This window comes from Zootoca vivipara, chromosome 8 (assembly GCF_963506605.1).
Source record: "Zootoca vivipara chromosome 8, rZooViv1.1, whole genome shotgun sequence".
Taxonomy (NCBI): domain Eukaryota; kingdom Metazoa; phylum Chordata; class Lepidosauria; order Squamata; family Lacertidae; genus Zootoca; species Zootoca vivipara.
The window spans coordinates 41,664,720-41,685,224 of NC_083283.1; the positions used below are offsets into that span (position 1 = coordinate 41,664,720).

Consider the following 20,505-nt stretch of genomic DNA (forward strand, 5'->3'; position numbering starts at 1 on the left):
GTCTGTATCCTCCTTGAACTGTGGTGCCCAGAACTGGACACAGTACTCCAGGTGAGGTCTGACCAGAGCAGAATACAGTGGTACTATTACTTCCCTTGATCTAGATGCTATACTATTGATGCAGCCCAGAATTGCATTGGCGTTTTTAGCTGCTGCATCAAACTGTTGACTCATGTCAAGTTTGTGGTCAACCAAGACTCCTAGATCCTTTTCACATGTACTGCTCTCAAGCCAGGTGTCTCCCATCCTGTATTTGTGCCTTTCATCCCCCCCCCCAAGTGTAGTACTTTACATTTCTCCTTGTTAAAATTCATCTTGTTTGCTTTGGCCCAGTTGTCTAATCTGTTAAGGTCATTTTGAAGTGTGATTCTGACCTCTGGGGTATTAGCCACCCCTCCCAATTTGGTGTTGTCTGCAAACTTGCTCAGGATGCCCTCAAGCCCATCATCCAAGTCATTGATAAAGATATTGAATAAGACTGGGCCCAAGACAGAACCCTGTGGCACCCCACTAGTCACTACTCTCCAGGATGAGGAGGAGCCATTGATGAGCACCCTTTGGGTTCGGTCAGTAAGCCAGTTACAAATCCACTGAATGGTAGCATTGTCTAGCCCGCATTTTACCAGCTTCTTTACAAGGATATCATGGGGCACCTTGTCAAAGGCCTTGCTGAAATCAAGATAGGCTACATCCACACCGTTCCCTTCATCTACCAGGCTTGTAATTCTGTCAAAAAATGAGATCAGATTAGTCTGACATGACTTAGTTTTCAGAAACCCATGCTGACTTTTAGTGATCACAGAGTTTCTTTCTAGGTGCTCATATAGTCTGACATCCTGCTATGCAGGAATCTCAACTAGATCATATATGACAGATGGCTATCCAACCTCTGCTTAAAAACCTCCAAGGAAGGAGAGCCCACCACCTTCCAAGGGAGTTCATTCCACTGTGTGACACCTTTTACTGTCAAAAAGTTCTTCCTGATGTTTAGTCAGAATCTCCTTTCTTGTAACTTGAAGCCATTGATTCAGGTCCTACCCTCCAGAGCAGGAGAAAACAAGCTTGCTTCATCTTGAAGGTGGCTATCATATCTCCTCTCAGTCTCCTGTTTTCCAGGCCAAACATAACTTAGTCCAGCGTTTCTCAACCACTGTTCCGCGGCACACTAGTGTGCCGCGAGACGCTGGCTGGTGTGCCGCGACGTGCGGCGACGAGAAGGGCGATTTTGCAGCTGCAAACTCCACCTCCCTGGGCGTCCTATTTCTTCGCCCCTTCTAGTTTCCACAGACCAATCAGCTTTCATTATTTCCATTTTCCCCATGCCTCACGTGACAGGATCATCCCAGAATCCTTTAGCCAAGATGGCAGCCCCCAGCAGCTAATAGTGCCGCACGTGTGTCTCTTTTTTGGAAAATCGAGCGGACTTCAAGTAGCTACTTTTAAAATATTCAATCTCCATCATTCAAAAGGTAGTTTGTTGCTAATTCACGGAGGCATGAAGACCAAATCGTCCTCTCACAAGTCCGAGAACACGCACAGGGTAAGATACGGGACGGCGGGGTCGGGTGGGGTGGATCAGAAACCCGGATCTTTTAAGAACTCGGCAGCGCTGACCCGCCGGAAAGCAATATTTGGCAAGTGTTTCTTACAGTCATAATTATAATATAGGGAGGCACAGAGTTAATTTTTTAAACTTTTTTAATGGTGGTGTGCCTCGTGATTTTTTTCACGGAACAAGTGTGCCGTGGCCCAAAAAAGGTTGAGAAACACTGCCTTAGTCCAGGCATCCCCAAACTGCGGCCCTCCAGTGTTTTGGCCTACAACTCCCATGATCCCTAGCTAAGAGGACCAGTGGTCAGGGATGATGGGGATTGTAGTCCAAAACATCTGGAGGGCTGGAGTTTGGGGATGCCTGCCTTAGTCACCCAAATGTTCCTCATAAGGCTTGGTTTCCAGACCCTTGATCATATTGGTTGTCCTCCTCTGCACAAGTTCCAGCCTGTCAATATCCTTCTTAAATTGTGGTGCCCAGAACTGGAGACAGTATTCCAGATGTGCTCTGATCAAGGCAGAATAAAGCGAGACTATTAATTTCCTTCACATGGACACTATACTTCTGTTGATGCAGCTTAGAATAGCATTAATTTTATTTTATTTTGCTGCTGCATCACACTGTTGACTCAAATTAAACTTGTGGTCTCCTAAGACCCCTAGATCTTTTTCACATGTACTGTACTACTCAACAGTTTGTTCTTGGTATAAACTGAAGAAGTGTACATGCACATGAAACCTTGCCTATGTATCACGAAACCCAGGAGGACATGGTCACTTCCTTCCAAGCTTCCCAGTATTTCCACTTCGTCAATCAGTTCCTCCCTGTTGGTGAGAATTGCTTCTTCCACAATTCTGGCAAATGAAATTATTATGCATTATTTGCTTCAACCTTTTACTTTTGTTACCTTTCACAATGGAGCAGCTCCTGTTTCTTATTCTGCCTCCTTGCTAAAAGTTGCTGTAGCAAATCTAGGCTGAACATACTGACATTGTTAGTTTTACTCCCCCCCCCTCACTTTAAAAAACAGAGCATTCCTTACATGTAGCTGTGTGCTGATTGCTTCGGCTTTTAGGCGTAAGTCCACCTCTGGTATCCTCCATAATAACTCCAGCAAGCATGATAATTGTGCCATCTAGTGGTGCAAACTAGGAAGGATGGTGATGTGACAGAGATTTGTATTGAGACCGAGGAACTTTGGTGAATGAGGCTTACTACTTGGCCTAATTTATTTTATCTCCAGCTAGAAAAACAAGCAACCAAACCCTGAGTGCTGAAAGCTGTTGCTCTACTACTGCTTGACTAAGAGGCATCCTAAGAATTTGAGGACTGTATGCAACTCTGGATGGCTCTACCTGACTCCCTTGCCCCCTAGGGATGCTTTCAGATAGAAGGCTCTTTTGAATGCTAGATGTGTTTAGTATGCCTGAGACTCATAATCCATATGGAGTTTATGCTGATCTGATCAGTTAGTCCTGCCTAGTTCTCAGCAATGTGACAAAATATGACTTGGAAAGTGTCTGCTTGTGACAAGAAATGTATTAACTGTGCAATCCTATTCATGTTAATTCAGAAGTAAGCTCCTATAAGTTCAACTGGGCTTGCTCTCAGGTATTATTTATTATAAATAATATTTATTAAACTTTTATACCACCCTTCACCCAATGATTACAGGGTGGGTCACAACATAAAAATACAAAATGAAAACACAAAATACATAATAAAACAAAAGCAAAACAAACCAGTAATTCCCCTGCCACAAACACAATTAAAAGACAATTAGCCAAAGGCCTGGTTATAGATACATGTTTTTGCCTGGCGCCAAAAGATATGTAATGAAGGCACCAGGCAAGACTTCTACTTTTTTTTCCAAATTAATTTTTATTGTTTTTCCAAATACAGAAAAATAAAATAACAGGAATAAACAACCCCTTCTGTTACAAATTAATACATCTGTTATCATAATAATACAATCTTCTAATACATACTAATGTTCTGCCGAACATGACTTCCTTCCTTCCTCTCTCTTGGTTTTCGATTCTTTTCTCTTATTTTATGCGCTTTCCCCATTTTATTCCTGTCTTTCTCTTAGATAAGTCTTATTTTATTCGTAGGCAGGGACATCTATCGTTTATGTTGTAGTTTCTATGTTAATCCCATCAGTGTCTTCACATTTTTACAATATTCCTTTAAGTAATCCACAAATTTACTCCAATCCTTTTGAAACTTCTGGGCTTTTTGCACCCTTATTCTTCTTTTCATCCTTGCCAACTCTGAGCATTCCATCAACTTAGCCCCGCCACTCATCTACTGTTGGAATTTCTGTTGTTTTCCATCTTTGAGCTAGTAGCATACTAGCAGCTGTGGTGGCATGCATGAATAATCTTTGGTCATTCTTATTGATTTCACTTCCCACCTGTATCTATTGTTAAATCCTTCAAGGTCTAACAAGTCTGTATCTTTCAATATTATCCAGTCCCTTAGCCATACCAGACAGGACGCCTCAAAGTAGGTTCTTAGGTCTTCCGCTACTTACCGTATATACTTAGCTTTTGTCCAATAAACAAGTAGCGTCTCTTCTGCGAGATTAGCAGGGTTTTATATCCAAGTATCTACGCTTGTCTCTTGAAAATAAAGGATATAAATAAGAAGTAGGCTCCTTAACTCCTCAGTTCTGTAGTCAATTTCACCTCCAACAATCAGTCCTCATAAGGAAAGGAAACAAAAGAAGTGATCCGGAGAGTGTCATTCCATTTAAGGCGTCCTCTTGGCTTTTAAAGTGTCCTTTTAACACGTCCTCTTGGCTATCTCCCCCAGTTACAGCTTATAACTCCTCCAATAATTTATTTCCAATTTTTTATGTCCATGGGCTAAAGTCAATTATATACAGGTGGGTTCGGTATCCAAAGGAAATATAAGATATACAATCTAACTTCTTTTCCTCTCTCAAAAAGAGCCGTAAGTTCCATTTTTAACTTTTTTCGATCTCTCAATCTCCTTTTTCCAAGGAAAAAAGAATATCCAGTCTCTTTCTTCCCCCCCAAAGACCTAATACTCACTCACACTTTGTAGGAACGTCTTAATCAGCTTTTTCCTGCAACATCCCGCTGAGTGCCATTTTTACACCAATGTGAGGAAGGACTCCCTTTTTGCGCCCAACCGTCTTCCAGCTGCGTCAAATATCCCAAATAAATTCCTCAGATATCTGAGATACCTCAGAATATCTACGATAATTCCAGCCTGTCTCTTTTCAGAAGCGGGCTGCTTTCAGCTGGAGCCTGAGACTGCATGGCACAGGTTCGTCGATGCACCCCCCTCGCGTCCGCCGCTCAATCCCCCCTCGAGTTTCTTAGCCAGAAACCCAAGGAAGGGGAGAGCAGCCCACAATACCACTGGGTACCCCAACTTCAAGGTAACTCCCCCTGAAGCGACCGGGTCTGCATAGTCTTTGCAAGACCCCTTAATCCCCTGTGCCACTCGGAATTCCCCCGGAGAGGCTATTCTGCGCTCCTAGCGATGGCCGCAGCTCCACCGGAAGTCGCAAGGCAAGACTTCTTAGGGAGACCATTCTATCAATGGGGAGCCACTGCAGAAAAGGCCTGTTCTTGTGTTGCCACCCTTCAGACCTTTCATGGGGGGAGGCAGTCCTTCAAGCATTGCAGTCCTGAGCCATTTAAGGCTTTTAGGTAAAAAGCAGCACTTCAAATTGAGCCCAGAAACTAATTGGCAGCCAGTGCAATTGGGTCAGGATCAGTTGAATATGCTCACACTATCTTGTCCCAGTGAGCAACTTGGCTGCCGAATTCTGCACTAGCTGGAGTTCCTGAACTGTTTTCAGAGGCAGATGTACGTATAATGCGTTGCAGTAAACCCCACTGAAGAAAGCAGGACTCCCGTTCAACAAAAAATGTATTGAATGTGAAATTTGTGCACACTTTGTCAGTCACAGGCTTATCATACCAGCTGAGAACTAGACCCATGTCTCAACACTTTAATCAATAATTGGCTAAACGTTCAGTTTAGTTTCTCAACAGAAAATTTATTTCTCCCTTGTGTATCGTTAATTTGCAAATCTATCAGACAGCAATAAATTCTTCCTAAGGCTGCAATCCTGGGAGCAAGTCTTATGGAGCTCAGTGGCAATAATTTCTGACATGGGTAGAATATGGTTGCATGTTATTACATTACTTTCAACAATGGGCTCAGCAGTGACTACTAACCTTTGGTGAACGGTCCTCGGCAATTGTTATGGTTGTCTGAGTGGTTAGATGGGATGCATTTTTAACCAGTTGAAATAACTGAGCAGTGCAATTATAATTTTTCCCTTTTATTTGAAATTCCACAAAAATACATAATGCAATCCATCGACAGCTCAAACTTGAGATCAGTGCAAAACCACAGCTTGTTATCTAAAATAAAGATACCACAAAGCTCGAGATCTGCAAATTCCATGATTAACCATTGAAAATGAGCAGGCTGTACTCGCATTCCAAATGGAAAAGTACATGGGAATTAACTGTAAACTCTGCGCCAGCTACCAGTGCAGTCTTAAAATCTCAGTTCATTAGATAAAACTTTCCACAGGTGAAACTGTGGATTAAAACCAAAGGAAAGCTTAAAATAAGCAGTATTTCTGTCATATAAAATGTACCTTAAATGTAAGTTCATCTTGTCCAAAAAGATTAAAATACATTTACCACTATATACATTTTCATCCCATTCATTTTTTACTTTTCTTGCAATTATAAAATAGATATGTACAGAATCATAGACTGAGGAAAAAGGGACCAGGGCACCATACATTTATAGCACAAGAATCCTAGGAACTATTTGTTAACCACGCTGGAAATCGTAACTTTGTGAGAGACAAACTACAGTGGGACCTCACAAGACAAATGCCCTCCAAGATGAATTCGTTTTGTGAAAAATTCATCTTGCGAATCGCGTTTTCGCATAGGAATGCATTGAAATTTAATTAATGCATTCCTATGGGAAACCGCGATTCGCAAGATGAATTTTTTGCAAAACGAATTGACTCGTGGAACGAATTAAATTCATTTTGCGAGGCACCACTGTACAGTTACTAGGATTCTTTGAGGGTGTGTGTTGTGCTTTAAATGTATGGTGTGTATGCAACCTAGTTTATTGGCAGTACACCCAATCCTATTTATTGCTTTTAGCCAAAGGGCTTGGGAAAATGTAAGATACATATATATAAAATATAAGGCACTGAGTGGGTTTTATGGGTGAGTGGGGAAGGGGTGTGAACCCAGTCCTCCTTGCTCCAAGTCCAATACACTCTCTGCTACATCATATTGACTGTACTATACAGATATACACAAAATTACTTGCTGCACGATTTGAAAAAGCACCCATCCTGCATGGGTGGGTTCCATTCATTTCAATGGATGAAGCCAATCACTGAATACGTGAAAGGATCAGCTGCCTCCACTGAAATGAATAGAACAGCCCTTGTGGCTAGTAGAGTTGAACGAATACATCAGAACTCTTAAGCATCCTGATTCAGAGATATCAGATGAGCACATGTGCTTCTGGTTTTAAGTTACATTTTTGTACTGTCCAGCAGCTGCAACTTGGGCTAAACCTATGGTTAGCCTACATGTTGCAAAAGGAGCACAATGTCTGCTAAGTGTAGGAAAGAAAATTAGACTGCATTCTTGTTTTTACTCCACCTCTTTTTACACTCATCTTTGCTTTTTTTCCATGTAGGAGGACATTATTTTGAAAAGCAACTTAAAAATGAAGTGAAATGCCCACTCTTCTAGAGAACATACATATTTCCTGTTGATATTAAATAGCCTGAGCAACAAGCCACCTCAGCTGAATTGTACATTTAAGGCTGCAATTCTAACCACATCCACCAGTGAGTAACTCCCTCTGTGTTCAACCTGACTTACTTTTGAGTAAATACGTTTAGGATTGCACTGTTTGACAAGTTAACTTTGAAGTCAATATGACTAATTTAAGTTAATACTTTGCTATTTGGGCATTGCTAAATGCACAAGGAAAAAAATCCAAGAGTGACTTAATCCTGAAGCAAGGCATTTAGGATCACACAGCTAGTTAAAGTTTGCTGATAACCAACTAAACCAGTTGGACTGCCATCTAGGTCCTAGCAATGTATGGTAGAATACAGAGGCCCAGGATGTTAGCAACATTCTTCCTGGCTATGCAGCTGAAGTAGTTCCTTGTTGCTCTTCTAAACCTATGTTACTACAATCAAGTTCTTTTACACTGCAATGCTATGAATCTTAGAGGTCCTACTGTATTCAGTGGGGCATTCTTCCTAGAAAAATGTGTTTAGGACTGCATCTTTAATTTCAGTATCTCTTCTCTGGGCTTTGTGCGAGTTTTCTTGTACAGAAACTACTGCAAAGGAAAGGAAAGCAATTCACTTAGCCCCTGAGAAAACAAACCACTAATCCCCATCACTGTTAATGTAAATAAAAAGTTATGGATGAAAGCATACCATCTATGAGCGTGTGTACTGCACAGTGCTGTATTTAACCCTTGAGGACTTGCTCAGGGTAGAACCAGGGGGAGGTGCTTCCTGTGTGCTGCCTTGGTTAAAGAAAGCATCTGCGATCAAGATTTGTCCCTGTCTATCGCTCTCAGGAAAGGTGGCTTGCTCTGACGTGCCCCACATGCCAGGGGTGGGTGTAACCACCTTCTCGGTCACTACCACATTCTGTCCTCCTGCTAAATTGGGGATGCTCAAGGAACCATTTAGCTCGGAACTAGGTACAAGGACCCTCTCCCTTTCCCTTACAACAACGTATTTTGAATCTGTAAGGTCTGGAAAGACTCCAGAAGGCATTTCTAACATATCCTGCAAGCTAGAACCCGGAGCAAGCACTCTCTCTGTCACTACCACATTCTCCTTAAACTGGGGGTCAAAGAGTACTGGAGGGGGTATTTCCCCATAAGATGTTTCTGTCATTACAACATTGCTGCTGCTGCTGCTGCTAACCAGAGGGTTGGGTATACGTCTGACTTGCTGCAAGCCAGGTCTAGATTCAAAGGTAGTCTCAGTTACTGTCTCCTCGGTCACCATTTCTGAACCAAAGCCTTTTGTGGCGTCAGGTATTTGGTTGCCAGAGCCTGAAATATAGGTGTGCTCTGCATTCTGCTGATGCAAGTATCGCACATCAGATTCACTTGCTGTAAGAGGAGGAGTCAGATCTTTCAGGCCTTGAGAGGTGTGTGGTCCAGCTTCCATGCCAATGCGTTTGCCCATGCAGATCTCGGCCAGAGTCTTAAATTTATCTCCCAAGTCATCCAGATAATGCTCATCAAAGTCGCCCTCAATGAAACTGCAGCAGCCAACAGAACCATGGGGAGAATCTCTTTCTTCCTCCTGAGAGTAAACGAGTAGACAGTCTTTTGCGAGGTTCCCTTCATCCTCGTCGGCAAAAGCATCAGCTTTCTAAAAATGTGGAAAAACAAGAGCTGTGAGCACTTGCGTTTCGGAAGATATAATTTTCTTTAATGAAAACAGCAGTCAGCTTGGTTGGGTGTTACACAAACTCCTTCAGGCAGAAGGGAGTCAAGACAGACAAAGGAAGAACATCTCCACACAGTGCACGGCCAAACTTCGGAATTCGTTCCCACAAGAGGCAGAGATGGCTACCAATTTGGATAATAATAATATATTATTTATACCCTGCCCATCTGGCTGGGTTTCCCCAGCCACTCTGGGCGGCTTCCAACTGAATATTAAAAACAATACAGGATGGCTTTAAAAGAGGATTAGATAAATTTGTGGAAGATAAAACTATCAAATGTCCTGCTGGTAAGCTTCCCATCGGTATCTGGTTGGCCACTGTAAGAACAGGATCCTAGATTAGATGGGGTTTGATCCAGCAGGCTCTTTCTATGTTCTTAACAGAGAGAAACCCACCCATTTTGCAGGTTAGAGAGCCAGGCATAAAATTCTCCATATTTCCAGGGATGGGCATTTACGGGAGAAAAGTGACAGCTGAGTGGCTGCATCTTATCTTCCCCACCCCCCATTTTCCCTTTTAAAATCTTAGTTTGCCCACATAGTGGTAGCTCTCATGACTTTTGAAAAGGAAAGGGGTAATGGGAGAAAGACAGCAATGATGCTGCTTGCAAGCTCCATGCCCCAGGGGAAAATATGCAATCCCCCCCCCCCCCAGAAATTAGTGACAATGCCATCCCATTTGTGGGTAACAGAAGTGATGGCATTTTTAGCTTCTCTCTCTCTCTGAGAGAATTTCTTACCCCTAGTGCTTTGTTTTTCTACACAATTTCCCCCCCTTTTCATATGTTCCTTAGTAACAGCGAATGGATGCCCATTGCAAATAAAAGGCAAGCATGGCAGTCTTCAATGTTTTTAGATTTAATGAACACAAGTACAATAAATGTGCTATATTAGATCACTTTTGAGGACATCGGGGAAAATCCTGATGCAAACTGATAATGTTAGGGAAATGGTGACAATTTGCATAGGGAAATGTTCACATTTTCCAGGAAACCCACAACACTGCACGTGAGAGAGATATGCCCAAACCAATCCTAATAAACTAAGGAGTGGAAAATACAAAGGTCCCAGAATAAAACGAAACAGGGGGAAGGGGAAGTCAATCAAGAGAGCAAGCATCTCACAGAAGTGGAAATCTTACTTCAGTGAAGTAGCTCCTTAAGAATTCTTCATTCACAGCTCCGACATGTTCCATGTATCTATCCATTGTCATGATTTTCTGTGCTGCCATGTCTCCTCCTCCTCCTCCTCTTGCTCCTGCTATTGTTGAGCCCCCTCCAAAATCCATGCCATCACGATGTGCATGAGACATACGAGCCTCCTCCCAGCGCCTTTCGATGGTTGTGGTGTTATGCTGTCCGAATGCAGAAGAGCCAGAAACCACAGCGCCTCCTGCCACGCCTAAGCTTGACGATGCATTTCCATTCCCCATCCCTGAGGCCGAGTTGTTCACAGAAGTCATGTGGCTTAGGTTGACGGCAGCCTAACACCAAAGGGAAAAATGAAAACCGTAAAACTACATTCATTTAAGGAGGCAGGCTGAAATCACAATCAAACAACAGGCAGCAGGCTGGGCTGGGTGAAGGCAAATGTGATTCGGGAACAGATAATAATAATAATAATAATAATTTATACCCCGCCCATCTGGCTGGGTTTCCCCAGCCACTCTGGGCAGCTTCCAACAGAAAAATAAAATACAATAATCAAACAAACATTAAAAGCCTCCCTAAACAGGGCTGCTTTCAGATGTCTTCTAAAAGATAGTTTATTTGCTTCCTGTTTGGAGAAAAGGAAGAGCAAATTTGTAATATGCGAGAAGAACAGATCCCAAAAAGTTTGGCTACTTGCATAGGTGTCTGCAGGAATGTTACCAGGGTGGGGGAAGTAAAGTATGGAGTGGCCCAGTGCATACTGCCTCCGATTTCAGGTTCTACAGATGGTAGAGATCTATGATTTAAAAATGAAATCTGGGAATCTGGGAATTATGGTTCATTCAGCAGGGGACATTGTCCCCCTTGCTAGAGCACCACCCCATACATATACAGCTACTTGTGTCCCCCTCCCCCAAAGCTCCTTTCAGAACAACAGAGCTTGTAGTTAGGCAGCTTTCCAGGTCAATGGGAATATCTGCTGGATAGCAGAGCTTCTTAGCGAACTTCCTTCCCAAATGCTTCTGTACAGCGGTGTCAGAAAAAGTAGCCTGAGAACAACCATTTTTACACACACACACACACACTTTTTAATTATGTAAATGAATTACCCCATACCTATTTAAACTGATAAGAGAGTAAGAGCCATATTGTTCTAAGTAACTCAGCCCATTGTTGTCTAACTCTTAAGGCTGCAGCCCTACATGCCTGTCCTTGGAAGGACATACTATTTAACTCAGAAGGATTTACTTCTTAGCAGACATGCATTAAGCAGGATATCAACATTCCTTGATGCCAAATACAAAATCAGGGCAAAACACAAGATACCTTGTCTTCAGGGGCTGCCCCTTCGTTGTTCCATATTCGCAACATTTCTTCGCTGTTATCGGGTATTGCCACAAAGCCTTTTGAGGCACCTGATCCACCAAAGCCACAGGCCAGCAGTAAGAGAGGCACCACTGCAAAGGAACACAGCAGATCAATGAACCACCAAAGGTTGAACTTGCAGAAGCAAATCCTAAATATCAGTTCATAGCCCATTAAATATAACAAAATACTACAAAATCCATTCAAAATATTACAACGTTCTCTAAAATAGAGCCATGTAATGCAAACATTGCACCACGAACAACAGGCTGTGTACCAATTCTGTACTAATCTACACTTTCTGATGACTTGGCACATTCTAAAATTCCAGTGAGGTGAGAGCACTGCAGAACCAAACATGAACAGCAGCAAGCAACTTCCATTTGCTTCAGTTTGCAGGCCTCACACATCCAGAGTTGTGCATGTTCCACATTATTACCATGAAAACACAGAATTTAGGTACAAATTTTGGCAACTTCAGGTTTTCCCCCTAGTTCTCAGACAGTGAAGAGAGGCTTGCAGCTGTGTGGGAAAGCAAGCAGCCTGCAAGACTCCAGCAGAGGGGCTGAGCACCCTTTCCAATGATTGGCGGGTAGGTGCTATAGTCCCTTGCATTTATAGCAAAAACACAATTTTGCTAGATAAGTAAACATGGGTAAATTAATCCCCACAGCTGCAGTGGTTGCCAGTTTATATCCAGGCCAAATTCACAGTGCCCACCCCTGGGGTTTAAAACCCTGAATGACTTGCACTCCAAATACTGTATTTGAAAAACCACCTCCATCCCTACAGACCACCTTGGGTGTTAAGTTCAGCAGAAGGGGTCCTCTTAGTAGTTCCGCCATCTTCAGAAGTATGGCAAATGATGACTCAGGAAAGGACTTTCTCTGTGGCAGCCCTTAAATGGTGGATCTCCCTTCACACAGAGGTGTGCCTGCCATCTTCATTGTATAACTTTTGCAGTATGCTGAAGATTCACCTCTCTACTCAGGCCTTTGACAATTAAAATATTTATGTGGGACCCACCTCTTCAACCTTTACCGTACTGCTCTGTGGAATTGTAACAACTGCTTTAATAATTGTACAAAATGTTTCACATGTTTTTAATAGTACTGTTATAATGTTGTAACCTGAGCAGCGACCTTATAAGTGAGGGTGGGTAAGAAATCTAATAAATAAAATACTTTGCAGAATTCATTGCTTCTTGGAACATTATTTTGATTATTATTTTAAATGAACCTCTTAGTCCAGACTTTAACTAGCTGCTCCTAGTCTGGAAGGCCTTGTGGAAGGCCTGTTTTTTGCTCAAGCTGCCAAACATTTCACCTCATATGAAAGTTGAATTTTTGATTGAAAAAATAGGAAGAACAAGAATCAAAAGCTTTAAAAGGAGTGGGAAAAGTGTATCAGAGACAAATAAAATTTTAACAAAGTTCCTTAAATGTATTGCTCTACTCTTTACCGCACCAAATGTAAAAGATCAGAATATTAAGCTCTCTCTTAAGTCCTATCGAGTCTAATGGGAGAAAAACAGAAGGGGATTAACTTTGGTTGGTTCATAAAGCTTGCATGAAGATTGCAAGCCCCTGCAAGGAGGAGTCATTGTGTCAGAGCCTTTGTGTGGTACAGAGCATTCTGCCAATTCTTCTGGAATAATGCTAGTTACTTACGCAGCAGCAGCAACAATGCCAGAATTATCAGAGCAATTGCTGCAGGTCCTAGCACAACCGATGAGCCGACGATTGCTGCTCGGCAACCACCACCTTCTGCACATTCACAAACGTCCAGTCTTAGAGTTTGATACTCGGGACAGCTAAGACCTTGGTTATCTTTCACCAGGAGTGGAACTTCATATGATCCAGGGTTCAGGTTCTCTGGTATAAGCTGTACTCTAGATCCTTCACAGGGAAAAAAACCAGTAACATAAATATAAAGCAATGTAATTTAAGTAGCTGAAAGTATGACAGAACTGTGAGCAGATACTGACTTTAGGGTTACCAACTTGATGTTCTAAAGTACATAGTCATATTATGGAGATAAACACATCAGTGTTTATACCTAATTGTTGTAAGCCACCTTTGGCAACTGTATTTTTGGGACCAGGGATTGGAACCTGTGGCCCTTGAGATGGTGATCTACAACTTCCACCAATGGAAGTCCTCTTATATATGGAGTGCCACAGGTAGACCCCCCCCCCAGGTCTACACAGAGACATCAGAACGATGTTTAAAGAGCTAAAATTATCAATGGATTCTAAACAGTCTTTAAATGAGCATCTCTGGTGTTACAGCATTTCCGCAAGTACCCAGTCTGTCAACCAGACAGAATGCGAAGAACCGTTTTCCTAGATGTGTGTTAAATCCTTGCAGCTATGGCTTGGCGGTGCCTTCCCAGCCTGTCTCAATGAGAATAAGCAGGAAGACCACAGAGGATTTATCTTTCTCTACAACCAGTGCCCAAATAAGGAGAGGGATGGTATGTTGCATCTTTTTCAGGTACAGTATAGCTGAAACTTTTCCACTGCCTTTCAATGGATGCTTCAGAATCTGGCTTAATCTGAAACGAAGTCACTCAACATTCAGATAGCAGTAAGTGCAGAGCATTTCTGGCTTATTTCAGTGGGAGAGAAATCTAGGGAGAGATGCTCTCCTAGCATGAGAGCTGACCACGAGGATCTAAGCAGCATAGTGGTGGCTGCTCTTCAGACAAATAATCTCGGCCACTCACTGGCGGAGCTTCATGATCCAGCACCGGGGGGCAGAGAGCAGGCAGGGGCATGGCACGCTGCCTGTGGAGGTGTGGCGCCCAGCGGGGGGGGGGGGGAGCAGCCGCAATGGAACCCCACCGGGATCGCGCTGCTGGGGGTGATGTGCTCCCTCCGCACTCGTCTTCCTCTGCCAGTGCAGCCACTCAGCTTCAGATGTTTTATTCTTTGCCTCTGGCAAAGCTAAGCCTCCACTTCTGAAGCTACACTTCAATGCTGCTTTGGCCAGCGCATGTTATCCAAGAGAGGATTAGCTGAATCACAACTAAAATAAAAGGCTTGTATCCAATGGTTGTGAGTTTTAAGCTTGGTTTTAATGTTGTAACCTGTCTTGGGATCTAAGGCGCAAGTAATAAATCATAATCATCATCAACAACAGCTGTCCTTTCAGTTCATGGATCTCCGCTTGCACAATGGGACTCCCCCCCCCTCCTAAATCTGTTTTACAGGGGCATGCACAGGAGGCAAAGAAGACTTGTTCCTACACACCCCCACCCTTGCTGTAAACCATGTCATATTGACTCATACTTACCATCCACTCGGATTATCCTCCACTTGTCTGACACTCTTTCAGGCTCATCAATAATAGTGAAAGTGAAAGGGCCACGATTTAGATAACCTCCTCGATTAGTAACAGAGATGTTAACAAACTTTGCATGAGTACAGATAGTTTGATGTGGAGTCACAATGGTCGGGCAGTAAAGAGTAGTGTTCTGTACCTGAATAACAATGGTACCTGTAGCCGTTTTTTGAGGCTGATCTGCAAAATATGTAAGGCAAAGCATATGTATTTCACTGCTTAAGAATGCAAAAACATAGTTTTATCGTTGTAGAATTTCATTTGCTTCTCTGAGTGTATAAAAGGTTTTAATGTGAATTCAGTGTTTGATTTGCAATCCATTTCAACAACACAATGACTGAATATATAGGATGCAATTAAACCCATGGAAATGTTTCTTTGCCAATTATTTGAGTGGCTGGAGATGACTACCATACTGTTACTCCAGTTCTTTGGCCTTTGTGGACCATAAGACACTTTATTCAAGACTAGCAGCCTTGTATCCAGCGCTGCTAGGAAATTCTACAAAAGCAAAAATATCGGTGCAATGATGAAAGGTCCATTCTGACATCTTAATCCCAGATGGCATCCAACTGTATCCAAACATAGATGGAAACCTGCTCCTTTCTCATGGGGACCATCCTGCAAAATGTGCTTACGATATCTTAAAAGAGTTGTCCATGTGCATAGCGAAAAATTCCCCCACCTGAAATACGCATTAGATTACAGGGACTCTAATGTGAAAAGCAGATACATGTGCGTGAAGTTTGCCTCCTGGCCTTGGATTAGCAGCACATAATGATGCAGCATTGACATTTTTGTGGAATCATGTTCACATCATCATGCTAAAAGCATGTGATCCATCAGGCTTTATTAAAAGACTCTACCACTACAACATTTACCTAAATGCCAATGATGTTCCAGGTACTTACTGAAGGAAAAACAGGATCTGTCCCTACCATCTACTCAACAGAGGTCAATGACCCTGGCTCTCTGCCCAGTCGTAAAAAGCAACACCAGTCTCTCCTGAGCGCGGAGAGAGAATCCTGTTTCTTTTCTGCCTTCTCCATATCCTACCCCAAATGAGGGAAGAGCATGTGTCTCTCCCAAGCCCACTGTGAATGCCAGAGGGATTTGAGGGAGGTAAGACAATTGGTGGCAACCATGATTCATGTCTGGCTAGTTAAGTATAGCCAAGATTTTTGGAGCTGCTGGTCCCTGTGCAGAAACTTGGAAAGTTGCTTTATACAGAGACAAACCAGTGGTCCATCCAGCTTAGCCTTGTCTATGCTGACTGGCAGTGGCTCTCCATGGTTTCAGGTAAGGTTCTCTCTTAGCCCTACCTGGAGACACCAGGGAATGAACCTGGGACCTTCTGCATGCAAAGCGGATGCTGCATCACTGAGCCACCACCCTTTGCCAAAGCTTACTGGTCAGATGGTTGCTGCCACTTTCCAAATCTAGCTTTGGGCTTTAACAAATGAAGATGTGGCTTATGAATGAAAAGGCTGATGAATTGTTCTTATGGAAGAAATGGAAGAAGCATCACTTACCCTTACTTATAGCCAAAATTGTTGCAGTGTAAGTACCGTTGACAAGAAAAGATGAGTCATAGTCAATCTCTCGGTTAAGTTTGATTTCAGCAGTTCTAGAGTCTATTGTAAACCAGTTCGCAATGTCCTGGCCTTTAACATACCTGTGCAGATTTTTAATGCATGTTAGAATGGCCACAACAATCGGTGTAAAAAGAAAACATTTTGCTCAAAGACACACAGGGAACCAGACAGAGGGCCTTCTTGGTGGTGGCGCCTTCCCATCAGATGTCAAGGAAATAAACAACTATGTGACGTTTAAAAGACATCTGAAGGCAGCCCTGTTTAGGGAAGTTTTTAAGAATTGGTGTTTTAATGTATTTTTAATCTTTTGTTGGAAGCTGCCCAGAGTGGCTGGGGAAACCCAGCCAGATGGGCAGGGTATAAATAATAAATTATTATTGTCATTATTATTATTATTATTATACAGGCTTGGTTGATAGTGAAACATCTTCATTTAGTTCAGGCATAGAGAACTATAATTCCCATCATCCCTAGCTAACAGGACCAGTGATCAGGGATGATGGGAATTGTAGTATCAACACATCTGGAGGGCCGGGGTTTGCCTACATTTTATGATGCATGTCAGTGTAGAACAAGAAGGAAGGAAGTCATGCATTTATAGGAGATGCCTGGAAACTTCATGTCATCCTAAGTCCATACAGGAAGAATGTGAATTCATGTCATTTCTTTTGCTTGCCCCTTAAGGTCCCCATCATGCCAGTAGACAGAAATGGGGAAGAAGGGCCACATCCTCTTCTGGGCAACCTTCTGGCAGCCACTTTTGCCTCTGGTCCTGCCCATTACAGGGATGTAACCAGGGGCAAACGTAGGCAACACAATGAATGTAAAATTCACCTTTATACAGCAGACTAGTTTCTATACAAATTCACACCCCTGTCTCCATCCATTTAAGCAACTCTTCAGTGATTTGCCTTGGGGAAAAAAGAAGAAAGGCATCTCTTACCTGATGTTTTGTGCTATCTTTCCGGTATCTTCATCATAAGCTTCGAAGCGCCCAATAACCTGGTTCACTTTCACTGTTTTGTTTGTTTGAATTGTAATTCTGTTGGGCTTAAATACAGGGCCTTCAATCACATTTTCCACCTTAATTTTAACTGGAATTGGTTTTGCTTGGAAGCCCTTAGCAATAATTGATTTGTGATACTCTGCTTTGTTAGAAACAACAATATTCAAGTCAATGTTCTGCAGCTCTTCATAATTAATTTCCTGCAAGGAGAATGAAAAAAACAACAACCCAGCAACAAGTCAGAAAAGGTGCACTCTGAATTCCAAGCTGGAGAATAAGTGTTAAAACTTCACTTTCATTATTATGCCTGAAGGGGAGGCCCTGCTGGAGTGTCACCACCTCATGAAGTCCAAGGGACAGCAGGATAAAGGGAGGCCTTTTCCTGTGATGCCCTTTCCTGGCTAAGAACTCCCTTCCCTTGGACTTGCATCTGGCACTGTCCTCTTTTCGTCTGTTAATCAAGATGCACCTCTTTGCCCAGGCAGACGAATGATTAAGAACAGGCTATGATTTCTACTGTTGTCTTAATTATGGTTTTAAGTGATGTTTCAAGGAATGCACATATCCTGTTCTGGGACCCTAAAGAACACATGACAAATGCAAGTAATCAATCAATCAATCAATCAATCAATGCTCCATGTGTGTGTTTATACCTGCTCTGGTTTTGGGCCTGTTCCCGGACAAGTGAATGATATATGCCAAAGTCCCTAGATATATTTTAGAACATTATAAAATATATTTGCATTTTTCTTTGGTATTCACAGTGGCATCATGGAAGTCCCACATACACCATCTTTCCTTCACAAAACATTAAGCTCTGTGCATTAAATAGTGATCAGAGGAGGCTGCATTTTCAATTTCTAATTTTTTTCCCCTCTTGGTGGAATGCAAACAAAGACAATGTATCTATGGTTGCCACAGCAGGCTTTATCACAGGGTTGTGAAACATTAGCTCCCTTGACTAGAAGGCAGTACAGTGGTACCTCGGTTTGTGACCGCAATCCATTCCGCGGAGCCAGTCGCTCCCCAAATCGCTCGCTCGCCGAAGGCACGCTTCTACACGTAGCACTGATAAAGCGCTTCTGCGCATGCATGCGCAGATCGCTTTTGCGCATCCGAGTGCCGCGGAACCCAGATGTAAACACTTCCGGGTCCACGGTGGTTGGAAACCGAAGCAGACGCAAACGGAGGCGGTTGCAACTGAGGTTTGACTGTATTAAGCCTCTGGATTGGCCTCACTGAGTATATGTAGCTATATGGTATTATAGCCAGTTTGGAAGGATCTCCTGGCTACTTTAGGTGCAGAAAGCTTATCCACATCGGCTAGCACCCTCCCCCTTTCAACATTTTTTGCATGCAGTTAATTTTGCATGTCTGCATTGTGACCAATGATTCAAAACACACTAAACACTAACCTTAACCAGAATCAAAACCCCTTCGTTGGTGTGCGAATCTGTTTCTATACGGAAATAACCTCCTTCATTGCCAGACACAATGGTGAAGTTTGCCAGCCAGTTATCAGTGTACTGCTCATCGTCGTCAAAGGCCCTGAATCGCATAATCTCCACATTAGCTGTATTTTCCCGGACGCTTCCATCATACTGTAAGCACACAAGATTTTAAATGTCTCTTCCATGTTATCAAGGCAGGAAAGGCTATTTAGCAGAAATGCATGCAAGCCTTCTAGTCAGATCACTTCACTTACCATGCTTTTTTCAAGATAAGGGATATTGTCATTGACATCCAAAACCTTGATCTGTACTGTTGTCCGTTCACCAAGCCCTATTGCATCTCCATCTCGGTCTCTTGCTTCTACAATTAAGGAGTAGCTACTTTGCACCTGCATGATATTCAAGCAGCTATGTGTAAGTGAATGCAACAGCATACCAAAATAAATCATTATCTACCATCAGTGGCCAAATACCACTATTTGGAACCAAAAGAGATCACTGCCCAAGACCTGGGAGCCTCCAAGAGCCAGATAGTGGAGGTTTGTGTATAAAAGTAGTTATATACCACCATTTATATATGACAATGTCAACAATAAAACATAAACCTGTACAAAACCACCATTAAAGTGACTGGCCAGTCAAAAAAGTTTCAAACATCTGAATAGGTATGTTAGCATTAAAAAACCTTCAAAAGCAAGGATGTCTGCCAAAGAGTAATCCACAGCATGGGACCAGTAACACTAAATGCCCAACTTCTAGGTGGCAGCGCTCCTGTCTGACATCATACATGATATCAAGGGTAGGGCAGGGGTGTGTGGCTCGCCCAAAGAAGCCTCACGGGCCAAATGGAGAGCCATGATGAGCCAAATTTGGCCCATTGGCTGGAAGTCCCCCACTTCTGCTGTAAAGTCTTGACACAGAGATCAAGTAAGATGGCTTGACTGATCCCATAGAACGCAACAGGGCGTGGGGGAAGGGAAAATCTGAGAAGGGCTTGATAACTTAAAGCCCAGTTTATTAAGCAAGTCAGCTGGAATCCAGCACAGAGACTGAATCACTGATGCTATTATGCTCTGAGCAGTGACCCATCACTGTCAAACAAGACACCATGCTTTAGATCCCGCCTATCCTTTTTCAGCCAAGCTTTTGGCAATGACTACATTTTTCGCCATCAACTGCTTGCCATTGTTACTGCTCTTTTAGATACATTTTGCCGAATTTAATTTTTTTAGACTATTATTAGTAGACATGCCTGATAAACAGCGTTCCTGTGTGCTCTGGCACTTGTCACAGTGTCCCGTTGCACCAGAAACGGTTTAGTCGTGCTGGCCACATGACCCGGAAAGCTGTAGACAAACACTAGCTCCCTCAGCCTGAAAAGCGAGGTGAGCACAGCACCCCATAGTTGTCTTTGACTGGATTTAACTGTCCATTGGTCATTTACCTTTATCTTTCCTACATGCCTGATACCCTTCCCCCCCCACTGTTTTTGTATGCTGCCTTGAGCATTTTTAGA

The 20,505-nt window shown here is 42.8% G+C and overlaps 1 protein-coding gene across 1 annotated transcript in view; it reads right to left on the bottom strand.

The window, feature by feature from the left end:
* Nucleotides 1-1,423: 1,423 nt before the first annotated feature.
* The window catches only part of LOC118090047 (desmoglein-2), a 38,500-nt gene continuing 19,418 nt past the window's right edge, over nt 1,424-20,505 (bottom strand). The window contains exons 7-15 of the mRNA XM_035125364.2: nt 19,244-19,378; nt 18,954-19,139; nt 17,476-17,738; nt 16,470-16,612; nt 14,890-15,117; nt 13,264-13,491; nt 11,555-11,685; nt 10,219-10,560; nt 1,424-8,999 (exon numbers count right to left, since the gene is read on the bottom strand). Of these exons, the coding sequence (XP_034981255.2) occupies nt 8,046-8,999; nt 10,219-10,560; nt 11,555-11,685; nt 13,264-13,491; nt 14,890-15,117; nt 16,470-16,612; nt 17,476-17,738; nt 18,954-19,139; nt 19,244-19,378 (2,610 nt within the window). The 3' untranslated portion in view covers nt 1,424-8,045. The remainder of the gene's footprint in view (nt 9,000-10,218; nt 10,561-11,554; nt 11,686-13,263; nt 13,492-14,889; nt 15,118-16,469; nt 16,613-17,475; nt 17,739-18,953; nt 19,140-19,243; nt 19,379-20,505) is intronic.